General features: G+C 43.5%; 3 protein-coding genes and 1 long non-coding RNA gene across 4 annotated transcripts; 2 read left to right on the top strand and 2 right to left on the bottom strand.

Moving 5' to 3' along the window:
* The first annotated feature begins 250 nt into the window (after positions 1 to 250).
* On the top strand, positions 251 to 2,946 carry hmox1a (heme oxygenase 1a). Its single transcript, XM_028041783.1, has 6 exons — positions 251 to 384; positions 470 to 519; positions 620 to 731; positions 828 to 1,043; positions 1,730 to 2,002; positions 2,177 to 2,946. Exons 2-6 carry the CDS (start codon positions 470 to 472, stop codon positions 2,336 to 2,338), a joined length of 813 nt encoding a protein of 270 aa, XP_027897584.1. The 5' UTR covers positions 251 to 384; the 3' UTR covers positions 2,339 to 2,946.
* A 362-nt stretch (positions 2,947 to 3,308) lies between these two features.
* mcm5 (minichromosome maintenance complex component 5) lies at positions 3,309 to 10,926 on the bottom strand. The gene is made up of 16 exons (XM_028041774.1): positions 10,594 to 10,926; positions 9,408 to 9,534; positions 9,176 to 9,304; positions 8,234 to 8,406; positions 7,989 to 8,144; positions 7,712 to 7,881; positions 6,992 to 7,163; positions 6,794 to 6,905; positions 6,563 to 6,706; positions 5,784 to 5,849; positions 5,522 to 5,698; positions 4,555 to 4,667; positions 4,335 to 4,463; positions 4,103 to 4,245; positions 3,884 to 4,011; positions 3,309 to 3,588 (listed from the first exon to the last, which is right to left on the bottom strand). Exons 1-16 carry the CDS (start codon positions 10,773 to 10,775, stop codon positions 3,487 to 3,489), a joined length of 2,223 nt encoding a protein of 740 aa, XP_027897575.1. The 5' UTR covers positions 10,776 to 10,926; the 3' UTR covers positions 3,309 to 3,486.
* LOC114159712 (uncharacterized) lies at positions 5,111 to 13,575 on the top strand. The gene is made up of 3 exons (XR_003598651.1): positions 5,111 to 5,125; positions 10,106 to 10,109; positions 13,475 to 13,575. It is a non-coding gene; the product is annotated as an uncharacterized LOC114159712 (long non-coding RNA).
* On the bottom strand, positions 11,767 to 18,807 carry gcat (glycine C-acetyltransferase). The gene is made up of 9 exons (XM_028041782.1): positions 18,519 to 18,807; positions 16,802 to 16,932; positions 15,923 to 16,024; positions 15,675 to 15,821; positions 14,342 to 14,496; positions 14,076 to 14,158; positions 13,582 to 13,753; positions 12,711 to 12,832; positions 11,767 to 12,608 (listed from the first exon to the last, which is right to left on the bottom strand). Exons 1-9 carry the CDS (start codon positions 18,736 to 18,738, stop codon positions 12,457 to 12,459), a joined length of 1,284 nt encoding a protein of 427 aa, XP_027897583.1. The 5' UTR covers positions 18,739 to 18,807; the 3' UTR covers positions 11,767 to 12,456.
* Positions 18,808 to 19,233: the final 426 nt, after the last annotated feature.

Here is a 19,233-nt window from a genome sequence, read left to right as displayed (position 1 = left end):
GTACAAACGCAAGTCATACCTTTTTACAATTCTTGCTCGTGAAAAATGTTTAAAACAAAGTATACTCTGACTTCCTAACTGTGCTCCGTGTTACTCTGTCTCATAAAATCTCCCCAAAAAACGAATGACTCCAAACATCCCTCCTTTGAGTTTTGCCTCATCATGTTTCACAATTTTTGCCGGCTTGTATTTAAGTTTGCCTTGTCACGTTAAGCTGCTGCTGGTTCAGAAACATGACACAGCGTTCACACTTCCCATTTGACTCAGCAGCTACGACACCAGGATGGTATAAAAGAGGCGTCAGGGAACCGAGAGGCCAGACTGGAGCCTTCGCAAAGAAGAGACAACTTCTGCTTATACAGGCAGGACTACGGATTACCAAACGTAAGTACAATCTGGTGAACCGATTGCCGTTGCTTTAATGGGGCTTTGAACAAGCACCATAAAGAGTTTAATGTCATCTGCGTAGATGGAGACGCTGAAGAGCGCAAGGAAAGGCGACTCGGGTGAAGCCGACAGGTTGATTGCTTGACGAGATTTTAAAAAATGTCATTTTTTTCCAGCGTGTAGTGAAAAAGATTTTTTTTTAAATTACATTTTGTTTGGCGGCTTTCTTCAGCGACTTATCCGACCAAATCAAAGCCGCCACTAAGGAAAACCACTTCAGAGCTGAAAACACACAGCTGATGCTCAGCTACCAGAAGGGACAGATTACCCTGCAACAATACAAGGTATGGTGATTATACTCACCGGACCTTCTTTTATTCATTTTTGTCCCCCCACACATCATCTTTAAAGGTGCGTATCCCTCTAATGTACCACGCTAGGTCCTGTTGTTTTCCCTCTATGAGATCTACAAAGCCCTAGAAGAAGAGCTGGACAGGAATTCCTCCCATCCCGCCGTGGCTCCCATTTACTTCCCTCAGGAGCTGGCTCGCTTGGAATCGCTGGAAAGCGATCTGGAGTATTTTTTTGGCCAGGACTGGGAGAAGAGAGTGATTGTCCCCGCAGCCACGCAAAGATACAAACAGAGACTGAGAAAGGTGGGTGAAAATGTTCTCTGGTCAGTGGCGCTTCGAGTTTGAACGGTGCCTCCCTTCAGCCCCCCTGTCCGTATTTATTTTGACAAACACGATAAAGGTGTTTTTTTTGTAATCTGAGTATGGTAGTGCTGAGGTGAGCAGTCTATAAATTGTTGTCTTCATGTTTAAATAATGTTTAGGAGGCGCCAGAGTTTCACTAATACCATGAATGTTTTGTAAATGTTAAAGCTCATAAAACTTAAAAATTAGCATCATTAGCATTATTAACAAAATATCAAAAAAAGTTTTGGACACATTTGTAATGGAAAGGCAGTTACAGTCCACAACCTTGCGTATTCACGGAGTGAATGATGAAACTTTTTTCTTCTCTTTGACTGGTGGCCAAGTCAACAAACTGGTTTTCCAAAATCAAAACATGCTACTAAGCTAACTAAAACAAGAAACATAAGCGCCATGTCTCATCCATCAAGGATGAGACATGGCGCTTTGTTGTCTACTTTACAAATAGACAACAAAAAAAGTTTAAGAAATCTTTTATTTTTTGATTTTACAATGTGACGCCCCCAAATCTGTGCTGCCCCTTGCAGAGAACCACATCAACCAATATTAAGGAAAAAAAAAAACACACTATTATCTGCATTCTCACCAAACTGACTTTAGAAGCACTTCCTTGGGTCATCTTTCAGATCGGCCAGGAGAACCCTGAGCTGCTCGTCGCCCACGCCTACACCCGCTACCTCGGCGACCTGTCGGGGGGTCAGGTGTTGGGGAAAATCACCCAGAAATCTCTGGGGCTGAGCAGCAAAGAGGGACTGTCGTTCTTCTCCTTCCCCGGCGTGAGCAGCCCCAACCGCTTCAAGCAGCTGTACAGGAGCCGCATGAACAGCGTGGAGCTGACCGAGGAGGAGAAGGCGGCCGTGCTGGAGGAGGCGGTGGAAGCTTTCGAGCTGAACATCCAGGTGAGGGAACAAGATTCCGGGTTAGAGGTCAGTGACCGCCCGGTGAGAGCGCATTAAACCCCCTCCATGTCAGCCGAAACAGGAACTGAAACTGTAGGTTTGCAGAGCAAGCATGTTGAAACTTGGCGATTTGACCAAAACATGTTTGTTTTTTCTTCTTCTCCTCCCTATCAGGTTTTTGATGACTTGCAAAAAATGCTGAGCATCGCCACAGAAACGCACCAATCAAGAAGCGACGTGGGAGCTGCCAGGTTCACGGCGTCTCCCGTCCTGCAGTTCGCGGTGGGACTGTGTGTTGCCCTGGCAACAGTTGGGGCTGCAATGTATGGGATGTAGAAATGTGGATTTTATAGTCAGTATGCACATAGAGCACTTTACACACTAAATCAAGGGTGTCCAAAGTGTGGCTCGGGGGCCACTTTTAGCCCTTAAATGATTTTGTTTGGGCCCTGACCACAAGTCAGATGATTTGACCCCCACACATTTTTTTTCTCTTTTATTAAGCCCCTTTTTATGTTTTTGATCTATAAAGATATACTGATTTCATACAAATTTTGTTTATTGTTAAGCAGGTAAAAAATATAAAAATAAAAAAATACAAGAACATTTTTTCCAATTTTAATTTAATGTATTTTGTTGCCCCTCTGATAGTTTAGCCATTTTTTTATTTTTTTGCCTCTTGGCAAAAAGTTTGGAGACAACTGCACTAAATAATTTATTAAGATGGAAGTCTGTGCTTCAACAGAAACTTCTTTCCATGTACAATATACTTTACAAAGGTTCTGGTTGTCTTTCAAACTTTAAATTTGTCTTCTTGTAAACAAACTGTAGTGTTTTTTTAGGGGGATTTAATGTAGTTAATCAACAAAGTAGTGTATAATTGTGAAATGTAATAATGATTTATGGCTTTGAAATCAGTTTAAAATAAAAATCTTTAAAAAAAACCATATTTTTTACTGCATTCATTGACCGAGACTACCAGCACTAATTGGCCGGACCTCTATTGAATTAACTCAGTTTTATTAGAAATTAATATTTTTGCACTTATTTTACGCTATGTCTTTTTTATTCATCATGTTGCACAAATCTGTAAAAACAAACCAACATTTTGTCAAAAATTTTGTTTGTTTTGTAAAAGCAATAAAAAAATCCCAATGGGTTGAATGCTATTGAAAGACACTAAAGTCCAATTAAATTCAGTGACGTTTCTGGTTCAATGTGAAATTCTCAATGACAGATGTTTCTATGGAAATCCGTGTAGCAATTTGATCATTTCCCCAAAAAACAACAAATCGGTGCCGTTGGATCGTGTGCTTACGACTTTTTATTTATTTAAACAGAATCTTCATCTCAACAGCGACACCTTTAATCCATTATCTCGGCTCTAAATTGTGAGAAATGTTATTGTCAGAATCCATCCTCAGTTACCCCAAAGCAACGCAGACCAGAAACTATTTACAAAAACGAACAGAGCAGAGGCTCCTCTACTTGACCCGGTAGAGGACCTTCCTCTGCATGCGGTGCTGCAGCTCGCCCCTCCTCAGCATCAGGTGGAGGACCTTGTAGATGGCGTGCTCCGGATACTTCTGCAAAAGCGAGAGAAAAGAATGAGCGGCTAATGATGTTAGAGCAGATATATCGTGCATCGGTAATCTGTATTTAACTTTAACTATAAACTAAAATGGATAAAAATAAAATGAAACAAAAATATACACAAAACCGCAATATTCAAATGCATTTAACAGTTTGTTGTACAAAAATGACTAATGTCAGTCGATGACGATGTAAGAGCCGACCGATTGTGAATCTCAACTTTTCCATAACTTTGCTGGTGGCGAGTTGGAAATCTCGTTAATGCGTGCGCTTTGGACTCCGGCTGACCTGCTTGGTGAAGTCCTGGACGATGCTGTGCTCGGACACCTGGGAGCCGATGGCGAAGCGTCTCTTGAGCTGCTTCTCGACGCGGGACAGCATTTCCTGGTCTTCCTGCGAGGTGAATCCCTCCACTCCTGGTTCAACAGCGAGAAAACGTTTCAAACAATCGATCTTGGCGAAGAACAACGGCCGAACGCCGTGAACGTCCGGCTCCGTAGGCCTCACCGGAGAGGCTGCCGGACAGCGCCGCGTCCAGCGTGGACACCTGGAAGAGCCGCAGGGCCTCGTCCACTTCTTCTTCTCCTGCCACGGCCTGCAGCTTCATCTTAGCCAGAGACTCGGCGATGCGGACGATGGCCTCCAGCTGCCTGTTGGGTAAAACAATCGGGAGAATGTTACCAAAAGATATTTTAAAAAAACTAAAAACAGAATGCGCAACACTATAAAGGTCACGCACCTGACGGTGATGGGGATGGAGGGCCGCTTGTTGGACTCCCTCTCGTGGTCCCTCGCGCCGCTCCTCATCACCACGTACCGGTTTTTCAGCTTCTCAGCAGCCGCCGCCGACAGCCGAGGGCCGCATTTACTGCCAAACACACGCAGACACCAACTCATTACTGTGGCCGGGAGCGGGAGGCGTAATTTACTCAGACAGCAGGGTTGCAGGGAGCGCTCACGTTCTGGCGTAGGCGATGTACTTCTTGAAGGTGGCCAGAGGGATCTCGCCCTCCACGCCCTCCGTCTGCGTCTGGGCGCTCAGGTGGACGTTCATGACGTGGCGAGCCAGAGTCTGCAGTCAAAGTCAGAGCGAGACTGATGGTGATGGCCTGGTCAGAGGTTCACATTCACTTTAGCATGAATGAGAATCATCCAAGTGTCTACGATGAGGCGTTGAAACGGGCCTCTTTTCAGGGTCTAATACCTCAACTGTTAGCAAATATGACTGCATCTCCGTTGACCGTAGAATTGAATAAATTGAAATTACAAAAATTAATTTGCTTAACAGAATCATGCCAATTTCGTTTTTGGACTATGACAAGGTGTTTTTTTTGGCCATATCAAAATATATTAACTTCGCAAATCTTTTTTCGCATCACTTAAGTCTGGAACCGGATGTTACTACTGGAGGAAATGACGAAGAAGACAACAGGAAGATGATGGATTTTTAATGACTTATTGCGTGAACAAACAGTTTGTTAGTTTATAATTGCGTTTCTTATTTAACGGAAACAACACAATTGCAAAATTGTGGTGTTTTTTCCACATTAGCGGGATATCGGACATTTGTAACGGAAACGCAGCTCCTGACAATCATTTATGGGTCAAGCTGCTCTCTTTTCTTTGACTTGCAGCACAAAATGGCTGCCTTTCCATTGACCGTAGGACTCCGCGAATGCGAAATCTGAAACTAAATTTGCTTAATGGAAACAAAGAATTTTCAAAAATTGGAATCGGAACATTGGATCTATGATCTTTAAAAAAGATCTAGAAAACAATCGTTGAGCCCCAACAGAGAACTGAACCAAATTCCTGAATTTTCACCAAACTTGTTGAATCATCAACATCAAACCCTGCATTAAAAAAAAAAAAAGAAAAAAAATGTTGAATAAAAGCCTAAAACGACACGGTGCTGACGGCGCTCACCATGTCCCTCTGCTGGTCGTGGTGGTCCTTGATGATGAAGATCATGTCGAAGCGGGACAGGATGGTGGGCATGAAGTCGATGTTGTCCTCGCCCTTCGTGTCGTCCCAGCGACCGAACACGGAGTTGGCGGCGGCGAGCACCGAGCAGCGCGAGTTCAGGGTGGTGGTGATGCCGGCCTGGGAGGAGCACAGATGTTAGGGTTACCACGGCAACCCTCTCAACGGTGGTTCTGCATTTTAACCCGTGGCCTCCGATAAACACCTTAGCGATGGAGATGGTCTGCTGCTCCATGGCCTCGTGGATCGCCACTCGGTCGTCTTCTCTCATCTGGGAGACAAAAACACAACTTTCACTTTTCCTGGACGTCATAAAATGACTTCATGGAAATATTTAACGGTTGCTGTCGTGGAATAAGGCAGCGTACGATGTGGCGTGAGGGATGATTTGCTGGCTGATCCTCAACGTGACGTGAGACTTTTTCACAAACACTTTAGCTCAAAATAAAACGGGTATAGATAAAAAAGTAAAAAAATACAAAAAGAAAAACCCACAGCTTATTTAAATTAAGCACCAATAATATTTACTTATCAAAAAAACATTCTAAATCTAAGGAAGAGGATTAGGGTCACTAGAAGAAGGGGAAAAAAAAGAGTTCTGACTTTGATCTGAGATCAAGTCAAAACTCTGAGTCAAAAAAAAAAGAGGTCAGAATTTCAAGATCCGTCAGAATTTTGACAATCGAAGTCAAAAAACGTCAGAATCTGAGATCAAAGTCATTTTCTCTCAGTGGCTCTAATCTTCTTCTGTATGAGTCCACTTACTTTATTCTATTAAACTTAAAATTGCTGCGCTACACTCAAACGTCCACTAGACTTCATTTTATTGCGCGCTAGCGAAACCTTCACCATGTCAGCTCACCGTCAATCACCTATCTCAATTAAAAGAAAAAAGTTTGAGAAAAGTGATGAAAGTAAGTTTCCCGTTTTGCCCCATTCTGGCTCAAACATAAGGACCGCACCAGAACTCGGTTCCCGCCTTACCTTGTCGAACTCGTCGATGCAGACGACTCCTCCGTCGGCCAGCACCATGGCGCCGCCCTCCATGATGAATCCTCGGGTGGTGGGGTCCCTCAGCACGGAGGCCGTCAGCCCGGCGGCGCTGCTGCCTTTCCCGGACGTGTAAACCTGCGGGGGCCACAGAGATGTAGAGGCTCAGTCTCGCATCGCTCCGCCTTCCCGGTGCTGTCGCGGCGCCGCGGAGACGACGGCTACCCCGATCGGCGCGCATCTCTCCACGAACTTCAGCAGCTGTGACTTGGCCGTGCCGGGGTCTCCCAGCATCAGCAGGTTGATGTCGCCCCTGCGAGTCAGGCCGTCAGGCAGCCTGGAGGAGACGACACCGAGACGGTCAAACGCGGAGAGAAGCCGGACCCTGAGGCAAAGCGGGGAGGACGGGGTCGGGCTTCCCACCTCTTCCTGGAGCCGCCGAACAGCAGGCAGGTGATGGCCTTCTTCAGGTTGTCGCTGCCGTAGATGGACGGAGCCACGGAGCTCGCCAGGGAGCCGTAGATGCCGGGAGAGGCGGCGAGCGACCGGAGCTGCTCCTCCTCCTGTGGAGACACCGAGCCGGTGGCGCCACGGCCTGGAGCGGGCAGAGAGGGGGACGAAAATAAAATAAGACCCGATTACAGAGGGAACCAAAAAAAAAAGATGACGTGTACGCAGAAATTTGTCCGAAGCATTTCAACCGTTTTGTAAATAAGAGGGTGCACCTAAATTAATCAAACACTTTATCGCAAAACTGAGCAGTTTGAATTTTCAAGCACTTTCAAGGACTTTATAAAGAAATCCAAACTCTGACAAACACTAAATTGAAACTTGAGCATTTCTGAGGATATCAAGCACCAATGGGAACCCAGTAGGTAGGCCTGAAAGGGACAAAATAATAAAAAAAAGCAAATATTCCAAAATTAATGAATAAACCATTGAATTTCTCATTAAATAAACTATAGTAATATACCTTCTAATCATTTTAACAAGATAAATTCATTTAAAAATACATGCAATTTTAAATAGAGAGAGAATATGTATCTTTCTGGGGTCGCCTGTTGATTCAAGAGTTTGGTAGCTGCAGGCGGAAACGTTTGGGAATAAAACGCATGTAGCTGGTTGGCGTGGCGATGTACTCGCCTGCTCCCTCCGTGTCCATCTGAATGCCGACCACTCGCAGGTAGGACGAGCGAATCCCCACGCCGACGCCCTTCTCTCTGCCTGCTTTCTTGGCAGCGGCCACCTTTTTGATGGAGTAGATCCCCATGATGGTCACCCGGTTGCCGGGCACCACGCGGTCGCACAGATACCTGGGAGGAAACGAGGAAGGAAAAAAGGACAAAAAACACTGAATCTGCGTCTGCAGAACACGTCGCCTCGGATGTAACCGCAGCGGAAAGCCGCCGGCGCCCCCTACCGGTCGCAGAACAGCTGCATGTGACGGGGCATCTCCCTGTGTGGCACGGCGTCCGGCGACTCCTGCAGGCGCAGCGTCTGGAAGTCCACGCAGACGCAGCGGTCCGGGATGATGAAGTACGGGTCCACGGGGCAGTTCACCCTGCCGGCGTTCCCGCTGAGCAGAGACAGAGAGAGAGCGCTTAGCGATGTTTAGCGCGAGGCGCAGCTGGAAGGCGTCTCTCTCGCCCCCAACCCTGAACTCACCTGTTGCACTTGCGCGGCAGAGCGTAGCCCTGCAGGCCCGGTGGCAGCGGGATGTTGGGCAGGACGCCACGGCAACCGCGGCACTGCAGGCACACCTTGGTGGCCTTCGCCTTGACTGCCGTGGCTGAGATGACGATGCCGTGCACCTTCACCAGGCGGGACACCTGCTCCGACTGACACGGGAGGATTTCATAATTAAAGGGGCGGCACTCTGCGTTTTCCAGGCATTTTTTGTACGATCTTACTGAGCTGATGCGATTGCACTAAGAAGAATGTTAGTTTCAACAAACGGTGTCTCTATGAAGTCTTAAGGGGACAGTATGTTGTGTTTTCCATCGTATTAGTTTACAGCACAATCCAGTAACTATGTTACATTCAGCAGTTATAAAAATGCTGTGTATGTCAAACATGACTTAAAAGAAATTTGAACTTGTAATTTAACACCTTGAATCTGGGCCTCTGTCTCTTTAAGAACTCCTACTCTTTCTGAAACTCCGCCTTCAGGAAGTCATCGCAACATGGCTCCTCTGTTAACCCTGTAACAATGTTTCACTGAGAAGTAACTCGTATAATTAGCTCGGCAGACGCATTTGCTAATTGCTACTGGCTAGTCTGAAGGAGCAGGGTGGAGTCGTTGCAGTGGACGGCTGCTCTGAGAGACAGAAGCTTGGAAACTGCAACTCTGAGGAGGAGCTTTGACTCGAGGGCGGGGCTAGGTCCTTGCAGGCGTTTTGCACAGCTGAATGGTTGCCACCGAGATTAAAGGATTTCTCAGAAACACATGAAAGAATCAAGGCAACACTCCAGGTATGTTTTTAGTGAGGGAAAAACATTTTAACATGACATACAGCTCAAAAAAGTAGATTTTACATAATACTGACACTTTAAAGTCACCGTTAGGATTTTTTTTAAATATCAAGCTAAATAATCGTTGATAAAAACCTTCAGGCTGCGAATGGAAGCGTGATGGGCGTCGCTCTTCAGCATGACCTGGATGTCCTGCACCGTCTCCTCGCCAACGGGCCGGGGACGGGTCACCTCGTCCGCTACCTCTTTGGCAGCTTCCTCCAGCTGCAATTTAAAAAAAAAAAAAAATGTATCAATGTGAGGAAAACGAAATCACTGTGATGTAAAAAAAAAAAAAAAGAAATGGAAAAGAGAAAGGTGAAGTGACCAGGGGCAGGTTCTCAGTGGGCAGCTTGTAGAGGCAGTCGGACAAATCTTCGTCGAAGCTGGCGAGGTCCTCCATCTCCACCTCCACCCAGAACTCCCCCAGGGTGTAGTGCCGCTTCAGCTCATCCCTGGTTTATGAAGTCCATTAAAAACACTCAGGATTATTTCTGTTGTGAAGCAGTGTTTCTATAGCAACCACTCCACGTATTCTGACCGACACTACCACGTTTCCACAAATGCTTTCTGCCTTTAAAGAAGTCCAGATTTAATGACTTCACAATCAATAGCGATTCTGAAAGTGGCTTTAGGTATTTGGAAAAACTACCCCCTGCTAAAAATAAAGCTGAAGTTGGCTTCTGATTGCAACTAAAGGGCCATTCCACCTAGTTTTCCCAACACCTCGAGCGTATTCAATGTGTTCTAGTTGAAAAACTGAAAGATCAGACACAACAATCCTAGACTAAATTAATTCTAAACTGATAGAGGAATATTTAAAACAAAGTTTGTGATTTTTGACACCTTTGTTTGATTTGTGAAACGTCAATAAAGGGCGATTTCAGCTATTTTTATGCATTTGGACCACTTTACAATTGCTCCAACTCCAAAACTGCAACATCTTGAAATCAGATTATAAAGGTTTCACAAATCGCACACCACGTATTAGACACTCTACTATTATTACATAACAATTGAGTCCAGGTTTGTAGTATCTAGGTGTTGTAGTTTTGGAGCGTTTCTAACGTGGGCCGGATGCATAAAAAGTGCTGAAATTGCCCTCTTGTTGAGGTTTTACAAGCCACAAACTTTGTTTTACATATTCCCCTGTGATTGTAGAATAACCTAGACCAGGTTTGAAGTGTCTAAGTATTTCAGTTGTTAAACTAGAACAGATTAAAGACATTAAAAAATAGCTATTTAGTTGCAATCGGAAGCCAACTTCGGCTTCGTCTGCTGAAGTGGATCAAAAACAGATTAATTTTTTTATTTTTTTTGTCCTGATGTGAAACAAAGAACGCCTCCTAATACCTCCTTAAATCATATTTCTTCACCTAAACATCCAACAACGCCTAACTTTGTAAGTTTACAATAAATATTCTCAGAAAAGTCCATTTAATAAGAGCTCGCGATTGGATTGCCGCCATCTTTTTCTTCTGCTTTGCTTGGCTACACTAAATTCCGTTATTCACCTGTATTTGTACGTAAAGCCGGTCCGGTCGGTTCCCACTCGGAACTGGCGCAGGAACTCGCGGAACCTCTTCTTGATCTGGACGCGCTTCTGTCCGCCTTCGTCCCCGCCGGGAGCCTCTCCTCCTCCTCCTCCTCCGAAGCTGTCGCTGTAGTAAACCCCGGGGTCGTCGAAGCCGGACATCCTGAGCTCGGTGGGCGCTGCAGCGACAGTAAAACAGAGCTAAGAAGAAATAATCCGAAGAGAAGGAACCGAAGCCGGCGACCAAAGCTGGACAGATCTGGGAGTTTCGCGGGAAACAAATGAGTGACTTCCTGTCTTACTTTCCCGCGAACTGCTTTCCCCGCAACGCGCCTCCGCTGCCCGCTGATTGGTGGGAACGAACGGCGCCTTTTTCTATTGGTTAAGAGAAAGGCGTAAAGGAAGGCGCGTCACGAGACGGGAGGAGGGGTTTAACAAGGATGGCGCGAAATAGACAACGAAAGGGGGCGGAGCTACAGACCAGAACGTGCTCAAGATGAACGTGGAGAAAAAGAACAGTTAACTTTTAGTTCATGCATTTATTTCCGGTCTCGCCCCTTCTCTTCATAATTTTGGAAATGTTTTTTTTTTTTTTTTGCTTTTTGACTTCTACTTGTATTGAACCACATCCCTCCAGATTATTTGCTTTCACTGACAACAGAAAAACTCACTTCAATTATTTAAACTTAGCCAAATTAAAGAATCACAAATACCCGCTCCACTAATCAAAAATCACTTCACTTTTTTAAAATTTTTTTAAATGAAGTCAAAAAATATATCAAAACTATTAGATATTCCACCAAATACTTAAGCCATTAAGTATTGTAACCCCCTGGTGGATCCCATTATACCGCATTTCGTTGTACTGTTCTGCACTTTTTCCTCAATCTTCTTTAAGGTTAATTTTATTTCAGCCGATTTAGGTCATACTTTTTACATTTGAGTGATATTACTGCTACTCTTGAGTAATGCCTCTGGATACTCTGTTTCTTCACTAAATGAAAAACCGACGTTTTAACCAAAAATGAAGAAGATCCAGATCTATAGTTTATGTTGCAACGTGGTTATTCAATTATGCTATTTGTTCTTTATTTTTGTATTTAAAAAACTGATTTTGCACAAAATTTTATACGTTTTCCTGACTTAATACATGTTTTTTTTTTACGAATTAAATCAGATGTTCTGATCAGCTAGTACTCTGTTAGCCGTTCTGCCACATTTTTCAGTCTGATTTGTAGCTTCCACCTGCTGCTAAAGGGTCATTTCGCAGAATTTTCCAAGCTGTGCAGAACGTTTGGAAACAAAGAAACAGCTAAAAGTCCAGAAGTTTGTGACATAAACGTACGTAATAAAAAGTTTGTTATTGTCACTGATCTTTGACATATCAGTGATGATACTGATACTGATATAAAGTATTTGGTACTTGATATCAGACAAATACAAAAGTAGGCAGAATCACAAACCTCTGCTTGATAATTCAATGATACGTTTTCCCCTACTTAAGCAGCTAACAAAAAACATTTTTAAAATTCAAAGGACAAGTTTATTGTTTTGGCATAAAACAACCTATTAAGTCATTATTATATTAGTTGTCAAACATCACTAACGATCGCTCAAAAATCACATTCATGGATCCCAGAGAAACATCCTCTCTCTTATAAGACATAATGCAGCAGAAGTTGGATTTTCAGCCCTTACAGTTATAAATATAAACACCTACGCTCCTGGCAGAAACACAAAAAGGTTAACATTCGTTCTCATCGACCTACAGGCGTAACTAATGTTTCCGTCTCTGCTCTTCATCAGTAAAAGGCAGCACGAGCGGTTAGCTCCTCTTCCTCCTTCAGGAGACGACGCCGTGTTTCCTTCCCGTCTGGATGAAAGCGTCCACGCAGTGGTCGATGTCGTCGTCTGTGTGGGCCGCCGAAATCTGAACCCGGATTCTGGCTTTGCCCTTCGGCACCACCGGGTAGGAGAAGCCGATCACATAGATACCTGTGGGAGGAGGAGGAAGAGGAGGAGGAAGACGGGTCGTCAGCCGAGGTGCTGCGTCAGCACACACCCGCCGTGGGTTTCGCCTCGGGCGATTCCGCTCACCGTGCTTCAGCATGTCGTCGGCCATCAGAGAGGCCAGGCGGGCGTCGCCCAGCATCACGGGGCAGATGGGGTGGGAGGAGCCTGCGATGGTGAAGCCCGCCTGCGTCATCTTGTTCCGGAACCTGGACGATGTTCAGAGGAGATAAAAAATTTAAAAAAACACAGATAAATGTGTTGGGTAGATCGATCGATTTTCTTAATTGGGCTGACACTAACACGTCTACCTTCAGACATGAAAATCAGCCAATGTCCCCTTTTTGTTGACAATACTCACCCCAACGTTGCCATTGAGCAACTTTTCAGCAAAGAAAATATAGTAAAAAATTGGTAATGCCAAAATTGGAATCATATGCGTAGGGCTGGGCGATAAAACGATTTTAGCGATTAATCCAATTTTTGGGTTTCAATCTTTTAAAATTTTTTTGGGGAAAATTTATATATATATTTTTTCCATTAATGCTCTCCTTGTGTTTCCATAGTTCAGAGTGATGTCAGTAGGCCTGTCACAATAAAGTTTTTGGACAATAAACTGTCCCAGACGTTACTGCGATAAACGATAACATTGTTGTTTTGAGACAATTTACAAGTATTATTATGCTAGTGTCATAATGCAAAAACACATTCTCAAAGATCAATAAACTTTAAATTATTCTGAACATTTAACATCACAATAAAGTCGAAATAAAACAAGAATGAAGTCACGATAATATTAACGGAGAACTCAAACAAGAAAAAGATTTTCTTATTGAATGGAATCATCAAAGATTTGTCGACATTAGCGGAATTTTGACAAAGTTTTCTCACATTTGCGATGGAAACGCAGCTAAAAATGGAGGAAGAGTTGGCATAACGTCTGCAGGGCAAAACGCACCTCATGGTTTTGGCCGTCATGCTCTGCGCGATCTCGTTGGAGGCGAGCAGCAGCTCCACGGCGCGGGTGGCGCAGCCCACCACGGGAGGCGGGAGGGCGTTGGAGAACAGGTAGGGCCGGGACCGCTGCCGGAGCAGGTCAATGAGGAGCTTGGGGCCAACTGTGTAGCCACCTGAGGGAGAAGACATGGCAAAAGAGTTTTATTTAAAATTTCTATTCACGAAAATTCACGCAAAAAAAAGCAACCGGTCCACGTGCTATTTAAGCTAATGGGTTCAAGTGATGCCAACTCCCACCAGCAGGAGGCAGCGGTTCTTATTTTGACAACACCACCGAGTCAGCCTCCCTTGATGTTTGAGCTTAGATTTCATTGTGGTCCCAGCCTCCAGGGTTCCCATTTTTCAACATATTTAAACAAAATCCGTTAGAATTTTCATGCAATTGAGTCATTTAAATGTGCACAGTCGGCGGTTCTTGTGTGGAAGCAGACGTACCTGCTGCTCCTCCCAAAGCTTTCCCCAAAGTGGAGTTCACAATCTGAACTCTGTCCGTCACTCCCAGGAGCTCGTCTGTCCCTCTGCACACCAAAACACGGATGTTTAGTCGCCTTTCAGCGACAACAATCCCCCCAAAAAATGACTAAAATTCTCAATATTTCCTCCTTTTTTTTGCTTCCAAACAGAGCAAAGAATGATTCCAAGTGGTCAAATCTTCAGCAGCTGCACATCTCAGTTGTTATTTGCCTGTATTTGTGCCTCACCTGCCCCGAGGCCCCAGGAAGCCGGTGGCGTGACATTCGTCTATGAACACCATGGCCCCGTACCGCTCGGCGAGGTCGCAGATTCCTCGCAGCGGAGCCACGTCTCCGTCCATGGAGAAGACGCCGTCTGTCACCACCAGGCGCATCCGAGAAGACTGAGGAGGGAAAACACACGAGGGCCACCGGATCACGTGTCAAAGTCGAGGCTGGAGGGCCAGAAACAGCCTGCGACATCGGTCGCTTTGGTTTTTCACAATTCTGCGACCGTGGAAATTCACGCAAAATCTCCACATTTTTTCACGTTAATGCATAACTGACTTTTTGTTTTGTTTTGTTTCAATGTTTTTTAGTTTTTATGCATCTCCAGCACACTTGAGTTAACAAGCTGCAATATCAGTGGGAAAAAAACACACACAAAAAAAGTGAAATTAGATAATTACACAAGATCAGGTCTGACATAATTCAGCCATTTTGATCAATAGTTTTCAAAAACTGCCACTTGTGACTTCAGTCTTTTATGAAAATATATCCAATCAATCTTGAACCGTTTTTGAGTTATGGCCTTTTTTTGCCACCATCAATTCTACACTAAGTAGATATTTATCTTTTTGTTTCAAGATCAAGTTTATCAAAGTTACCAAGGTAACATAACTAAGTTTGTTGCACTTTTGTTTGTTGCAAAAATGGTAAAAACATTGGGCTTAAGTAATTCCAACTCCCGCCTACAGCTGGCAGTGTTTCTTTTACGAAACTGCTGCTTCCACCTCACTTGATGTCAAGTTATCGTCATGGTGTTTGACAAAAAGTCACATCTAATGCCATAAAATAAGTGCAAATATCTCAAAATTCTTTGCGAATATTTCTAAATTAGCATAAAATTTGTGATTTTTTTTTTTTTTTTACCCCTCCAGGGGGTCTTTTTTTGTGGGCTCTAGTGTCCCTTATGTGACAGTAGGCTGACAGGAAACAGGGAAGGAGAGGGGGGAAGACATGCGGCAAATGTCGTCGGGTCCGGGAGTCGAACCCGCGACGGCCGCGTCAAGGACTCAAGGCCTCCAAATACGGGTCGCACTAACCACTACACCACCACGGCACGCCCCAAAATTTGTGATTTTGATTGAAAAAAAAAAACAATCGTGAAATCCTGGAAGGACTGATCAGTGTGAAAGATGTTCAATATCATTTTCAGAAGTACTTATCAAATTTGGAGACAGCCATTTATTCATATTTGAACCGTTCATTAAAGGGCTTTATCAATATATTTGGGCACCTTAAGAGGATATTTAAAGGGCAAGTACGCAAAAAAAAAAAAAAAACACACACACACACACACCTGAGCCTCTTTGAGCTTGACCTCCAGGTCACTGAGGTCCATGTGTTTGTAGCGCAGCCTCTTGGCCCGGCACAGGCGGATCCCGTCGATGATGGAGGCGTGGTTGAGCTCATCCGACAGCACGGCGTCGTCCGGGCCCAGCAGGACCTGCGAGAGGTTAGCTAACGCTTTACTGACCACAGCGGGCGATGCTTCTTTTTGTCGTCGCCCCCCCCATTTCTGGCGGCGCCAAGTATCGCTAGACGTACTTCAAACAGTCCGGCGTTGGCGTCAAAACAGCTGGCGTACAGGATGCAGTCCTCCCGCTCATGAAACTCGGCCAGCTTCTGCTCCAGATTCTTATGCAGATTCTTTAAAATAGGGAGACCAAAAAAAGCTGTTTTACATTTATGAAACCAAACGGCGACCTGGCAAAATATTAACCACAAACTTAAACACATCATAGGGATTTGCCAAGTTTGCTGTAAAAATATAAATCAACAAATAATAATTTTTTTGCTTGATGACGTAATGAATGTGCCAAATATTGATTGTGTAAAGAAAGATTTTACATAAAATCAAGAAAATTATGGACAGCTTAACGAGGCTTTTATAGAAAAAACAGAGTGTGTTCAGTCAGAGGCTTCTTCAGATTCGTTGTAATACAGACTGCTATATTCCTTTCCAAAGATTATTGCATCACCATCTGCAATAACTAAGAATCTGGAATTAAAATTAGCTACAAAATGTAATTTCTATGTCAAATCTATAACATATTTTATCATTTGCATCCAAAAACTAAAAACTTTGATTATACAGCGCAACATGAATCAATGTTTATAATTTCTTTTTCAACAGTAGTAATAAACATAAGTTTCCATTTTATTTCCAATCTTGTTTTATTACTTTATTGTTTTGTTTTTTTCCTCATTTGCATCTTGGCAGAATTAGTCCTCCATACTGAATTTCGTTTTCAGCTGGATACCAAGATAAATGGAGCAAAGTGCACTTTTCACATCACTCAAAATGATGCATCAATACCCTCCCACTTCGCAATCATGCATGTTTTTATGTTGCTCTATAAATCCCAGAAACCATATAAGAATTTATCTCTTTTCTGGCTCTGAACGCATTAAGCACCGCCTTACCTGCGTCCCACAGATGAACCTCACAGAGCTCAGTCCTGCGCCGTGCGTCTTCAGTGCGTCTATTCCCGCCTGCACCACTTCCGGGTGACTGGACAGGCCCAGGTAGTTGTTGGCGCAGAAGTTCAACATGCCTAAAACACGACGTTTTTCAAAGTAAAAAATGAAAGAGGAATAAATAATTTCACAATAAAGGACGTGAACAAGTCCTCAGATTGAGACAGAGCGAAGAGTGAGGGGCGAAAAAGACTCTGGACGTTTCTCACGTGTGACAGTTTTGCGCATGTCGGGTCATGACCTGAAACAAGTGGGGTCAGTGTCTGGGAAGGGGGTCAACGCAGAAATGTCAACGCCACAGAGGATCTGCTTCGCTAGCAGGACGGCAACAAGGCAGAAATTAGAGCTGCTGCCATGGAAACTGAGCATTTTATAAACGGTTCCATGTCAAACAAACCAAGAAGGAAAAATCTGCGAGAGTGGTGTCAATTAATAAGTCAAGGAAATTGTATTATTTAAAGCTACACTCTAGACATTTTCATAAAAATCCATTAAACTCATAATCAGCAGAACATCATAGCTGTCAGTTTTTCCTATTCATTTTGCTTTGTTTCAAAATGTTTGTCCAAAATCAAATTATATCGTCTTAAAAAAGCGTTTTCACGCACATGCCGCTGATGACATCACAGAAGGCAATTGATCAGTTTTTTTATGGACATAAATTGTCATAAAAATGTTAAAACCGGACATGCAATTTCATTCAGTAGTTGCACAGTTTTTATCTAGTGTAAACGTATTCCGGTTCTGATCATCTTCTGGTCTACTCCTAGAAAATATGGCGTAAAATAACCTCTTATCAAAAATAAAATAACTCCTACTGGTAGACTAGTCATTAGCAACATATATCCATATTATAAAACATCAAATATACAAAAATTACTTTAAACCAGGAAAACTCAGGAACAGAGATCAAAAGGTGCAAAATGGTAAAATGGCCACCCCATGAATTGTAGTGCCTCTTGTGATGTCATCAACTCATAATACAAGCAAAGCACTCAGCATTTTTTTCCTGAAGTTCCTTCTTAAAAAGACATTTATTTTTTGTTAATATATACAGTATTTCATAATCTAATTGTTTTATTAGATTTGTATACCTGTTATTGAAAAGAAAATACACCATTACAAAAAAAGCTTAATTTTCCCCCAAAGAAAAAATAAATAAATCGGTGGAGCTTACACAAAAAACGTAACAACAAAACTATTTTAAAAATGTGTGCACTGCTTTCAATGCAGTCGGTTGCAGATTTTAGAAGCTTCTTGCATACGGAAATACAAAACGTTCAATTAAAACTAATAGGATCTTCTTTGTTTTTTTTAGATACTTTACATATATTTTTATTAGCTCTTTGTCATGTTTGGCTAAATTATAATTCCATTTTTATCTTTGAACAGTTTGTGAAGCCCCCTGGGGAAGGTGCTATAAAACTAAACTCTACTAAAACAGAAGCAGTGCTGGTGTTGCTGTGCAATCCTGAGTGCTTTGCTCAAGTAAATCTACTTTTCCCAGAAGGCTCATATGACGGAAGCAGGATTTTAAATGGCTGCTGTGTAGAATTTGACTTGTGAACTTACTAAAGCCGAGCACAGCCCCCTTCCTTTGGGCCGGGCTTTTCAGGTTACTACTTTATATAACTTGTGGACACAGTAACCAGAAAGCACTCACTGCCACGGCTGCCCTCCACGCTGATTTGTGGACCCTGCTTGGAGGTAATGATCCTCTCCGCTTTCCACGTGCCTGCGGCTCGGATGGAGTCCAGCTCGTGCTCCAGCACCGCTTTGGCCTCCGCGACAGCCGCGTAGTTCCGTGTCAGAGCCGGTTCCGAGGACGCCAGGAGCCCCCGGGCCGGTTTAATCAAACGCCGAACCGCTTTGCCGAGAGACATGTCGCTTCTTTGATGTCACGCTGCACTACCGTTGAGATTCTAGGCCTGCGCGATTGCGTCACCTATTGCTGATGGGTGTATCTGCTCTGGACCAATCATATGTCGCAGATTTTCGTCCAATCAGATTCAGAGCTTTTTGACTAAGTTATGCTACGGTAGCCGGGCGTTTGTGAGATAAACTACAGCAGTAATAATTCATTTGTTATCATGAAAATAATTCGGAGTTTTTTTGTTTTTTGTTACTATAAAACCGCATTAACAGTAATAACTTTTAGCGCGAGGTGTAGGTAATAACAATGCTCGGTACACCTTCCTTATTAGCCTAACACGCAAACATAAACATGACCTCACGGTGACCCTTAAGAGTAAAAATATTAGGCTTATAGCATTTGCTTTCCCACGTCACATTTATGGTTCCTAAAATATAATTATATAATATAATATAATATTGTGTAATGCTTTTATTTTTAAAAGGCCGATGGAAGGTAAAATTAG

The sequence above is a fragment of the Xiphophorus couchianus genome, chromosome 16 (genome assembly GCF_001444195.1).
Source record: "Xiphophorus couchianus chromosome 16, X_couchianus-1.0, whole genome shotgun sequence".
NCBI classification, from domain to species: Eukaryota; Metazoa; Chordata; class Actinopteri; order Cyprinodontiformes; family Poeciliidae; genus Xiphophorus; species Xiphophorus couchianus.
Note: the sequence above shows the minus strand (reverse complement) of the source record. Positions and strands in the feature narration are given on the sequence as shown.

Excerpts from the sequence above, each read along its gene's own strand:
- mcm5 (XM_028041774.1), bottom strand. The coding sequence starts at position 10,775 with ATGTCCGGCTTCGACGACCCCGGGGTTTACTACAGCGACAGCTTCGGA. Across the intron at positions 4,464-4,554 it reads TACATCGCCTACGCCAGAAC|TAAATGCGGCCCTCGGCTGT; the intron begins GTGAGCGCTCCC and ends TGTGTTTGGCAG. Across the intron at positions 4,012-4,102 it reads GCTGTCCGGCAGCCTCTCCG|GAGTGGAGGGATTCACCTCG; the intron begins GTGAGGCCTACG and ends CTGTTGAACCAG.
- hmox1a (XM_028041783.1), top strand. The coding sequence starts at position 470 with ATGGAGACGCTGAAGAGCGCAAGGAAAGGCGACTCGGGTGAAGCCGAC. Across the intron at positions 732-827 it reads TTACCCTGCAACAATACAAG|GTCCTGTTGTTTTCCCTCTA; the intron begins GTATGGTGATTA and ends GTACCACGCTAG. Across the intron at positions 1,044-1,729 it reads ACAAACAGAGACTGAGAAAG|ATCGGCCAGGAGAACCCTGA; the intron begins GTGGGTGAAAAT and ends GTCATCTTTCAG.
- gcat (XM_028041782.1), bottom strand. The coding sequence starts at position 18,738 with ATGTCTCTCGGCAAAGCGGTTCGGCGTTTGATTAAACCGGCCCGGGGG. Across the intron at positions 13,754-14,075 it reads AGCTTTGGGAGGAGCAGCAG|GTGGCTACACAGTTGGCCCC; the intron begins GTACGTCTGCTT and ends CTTCTCCCTCAG. Across the intron at positions 12,609-12,710 it reads CGACGACATGCTGAAGCACG|GTATCTATGTGATCGGCTTC; the intron begins GTGAGCGGAATC and ends CTCCTCCCACAG.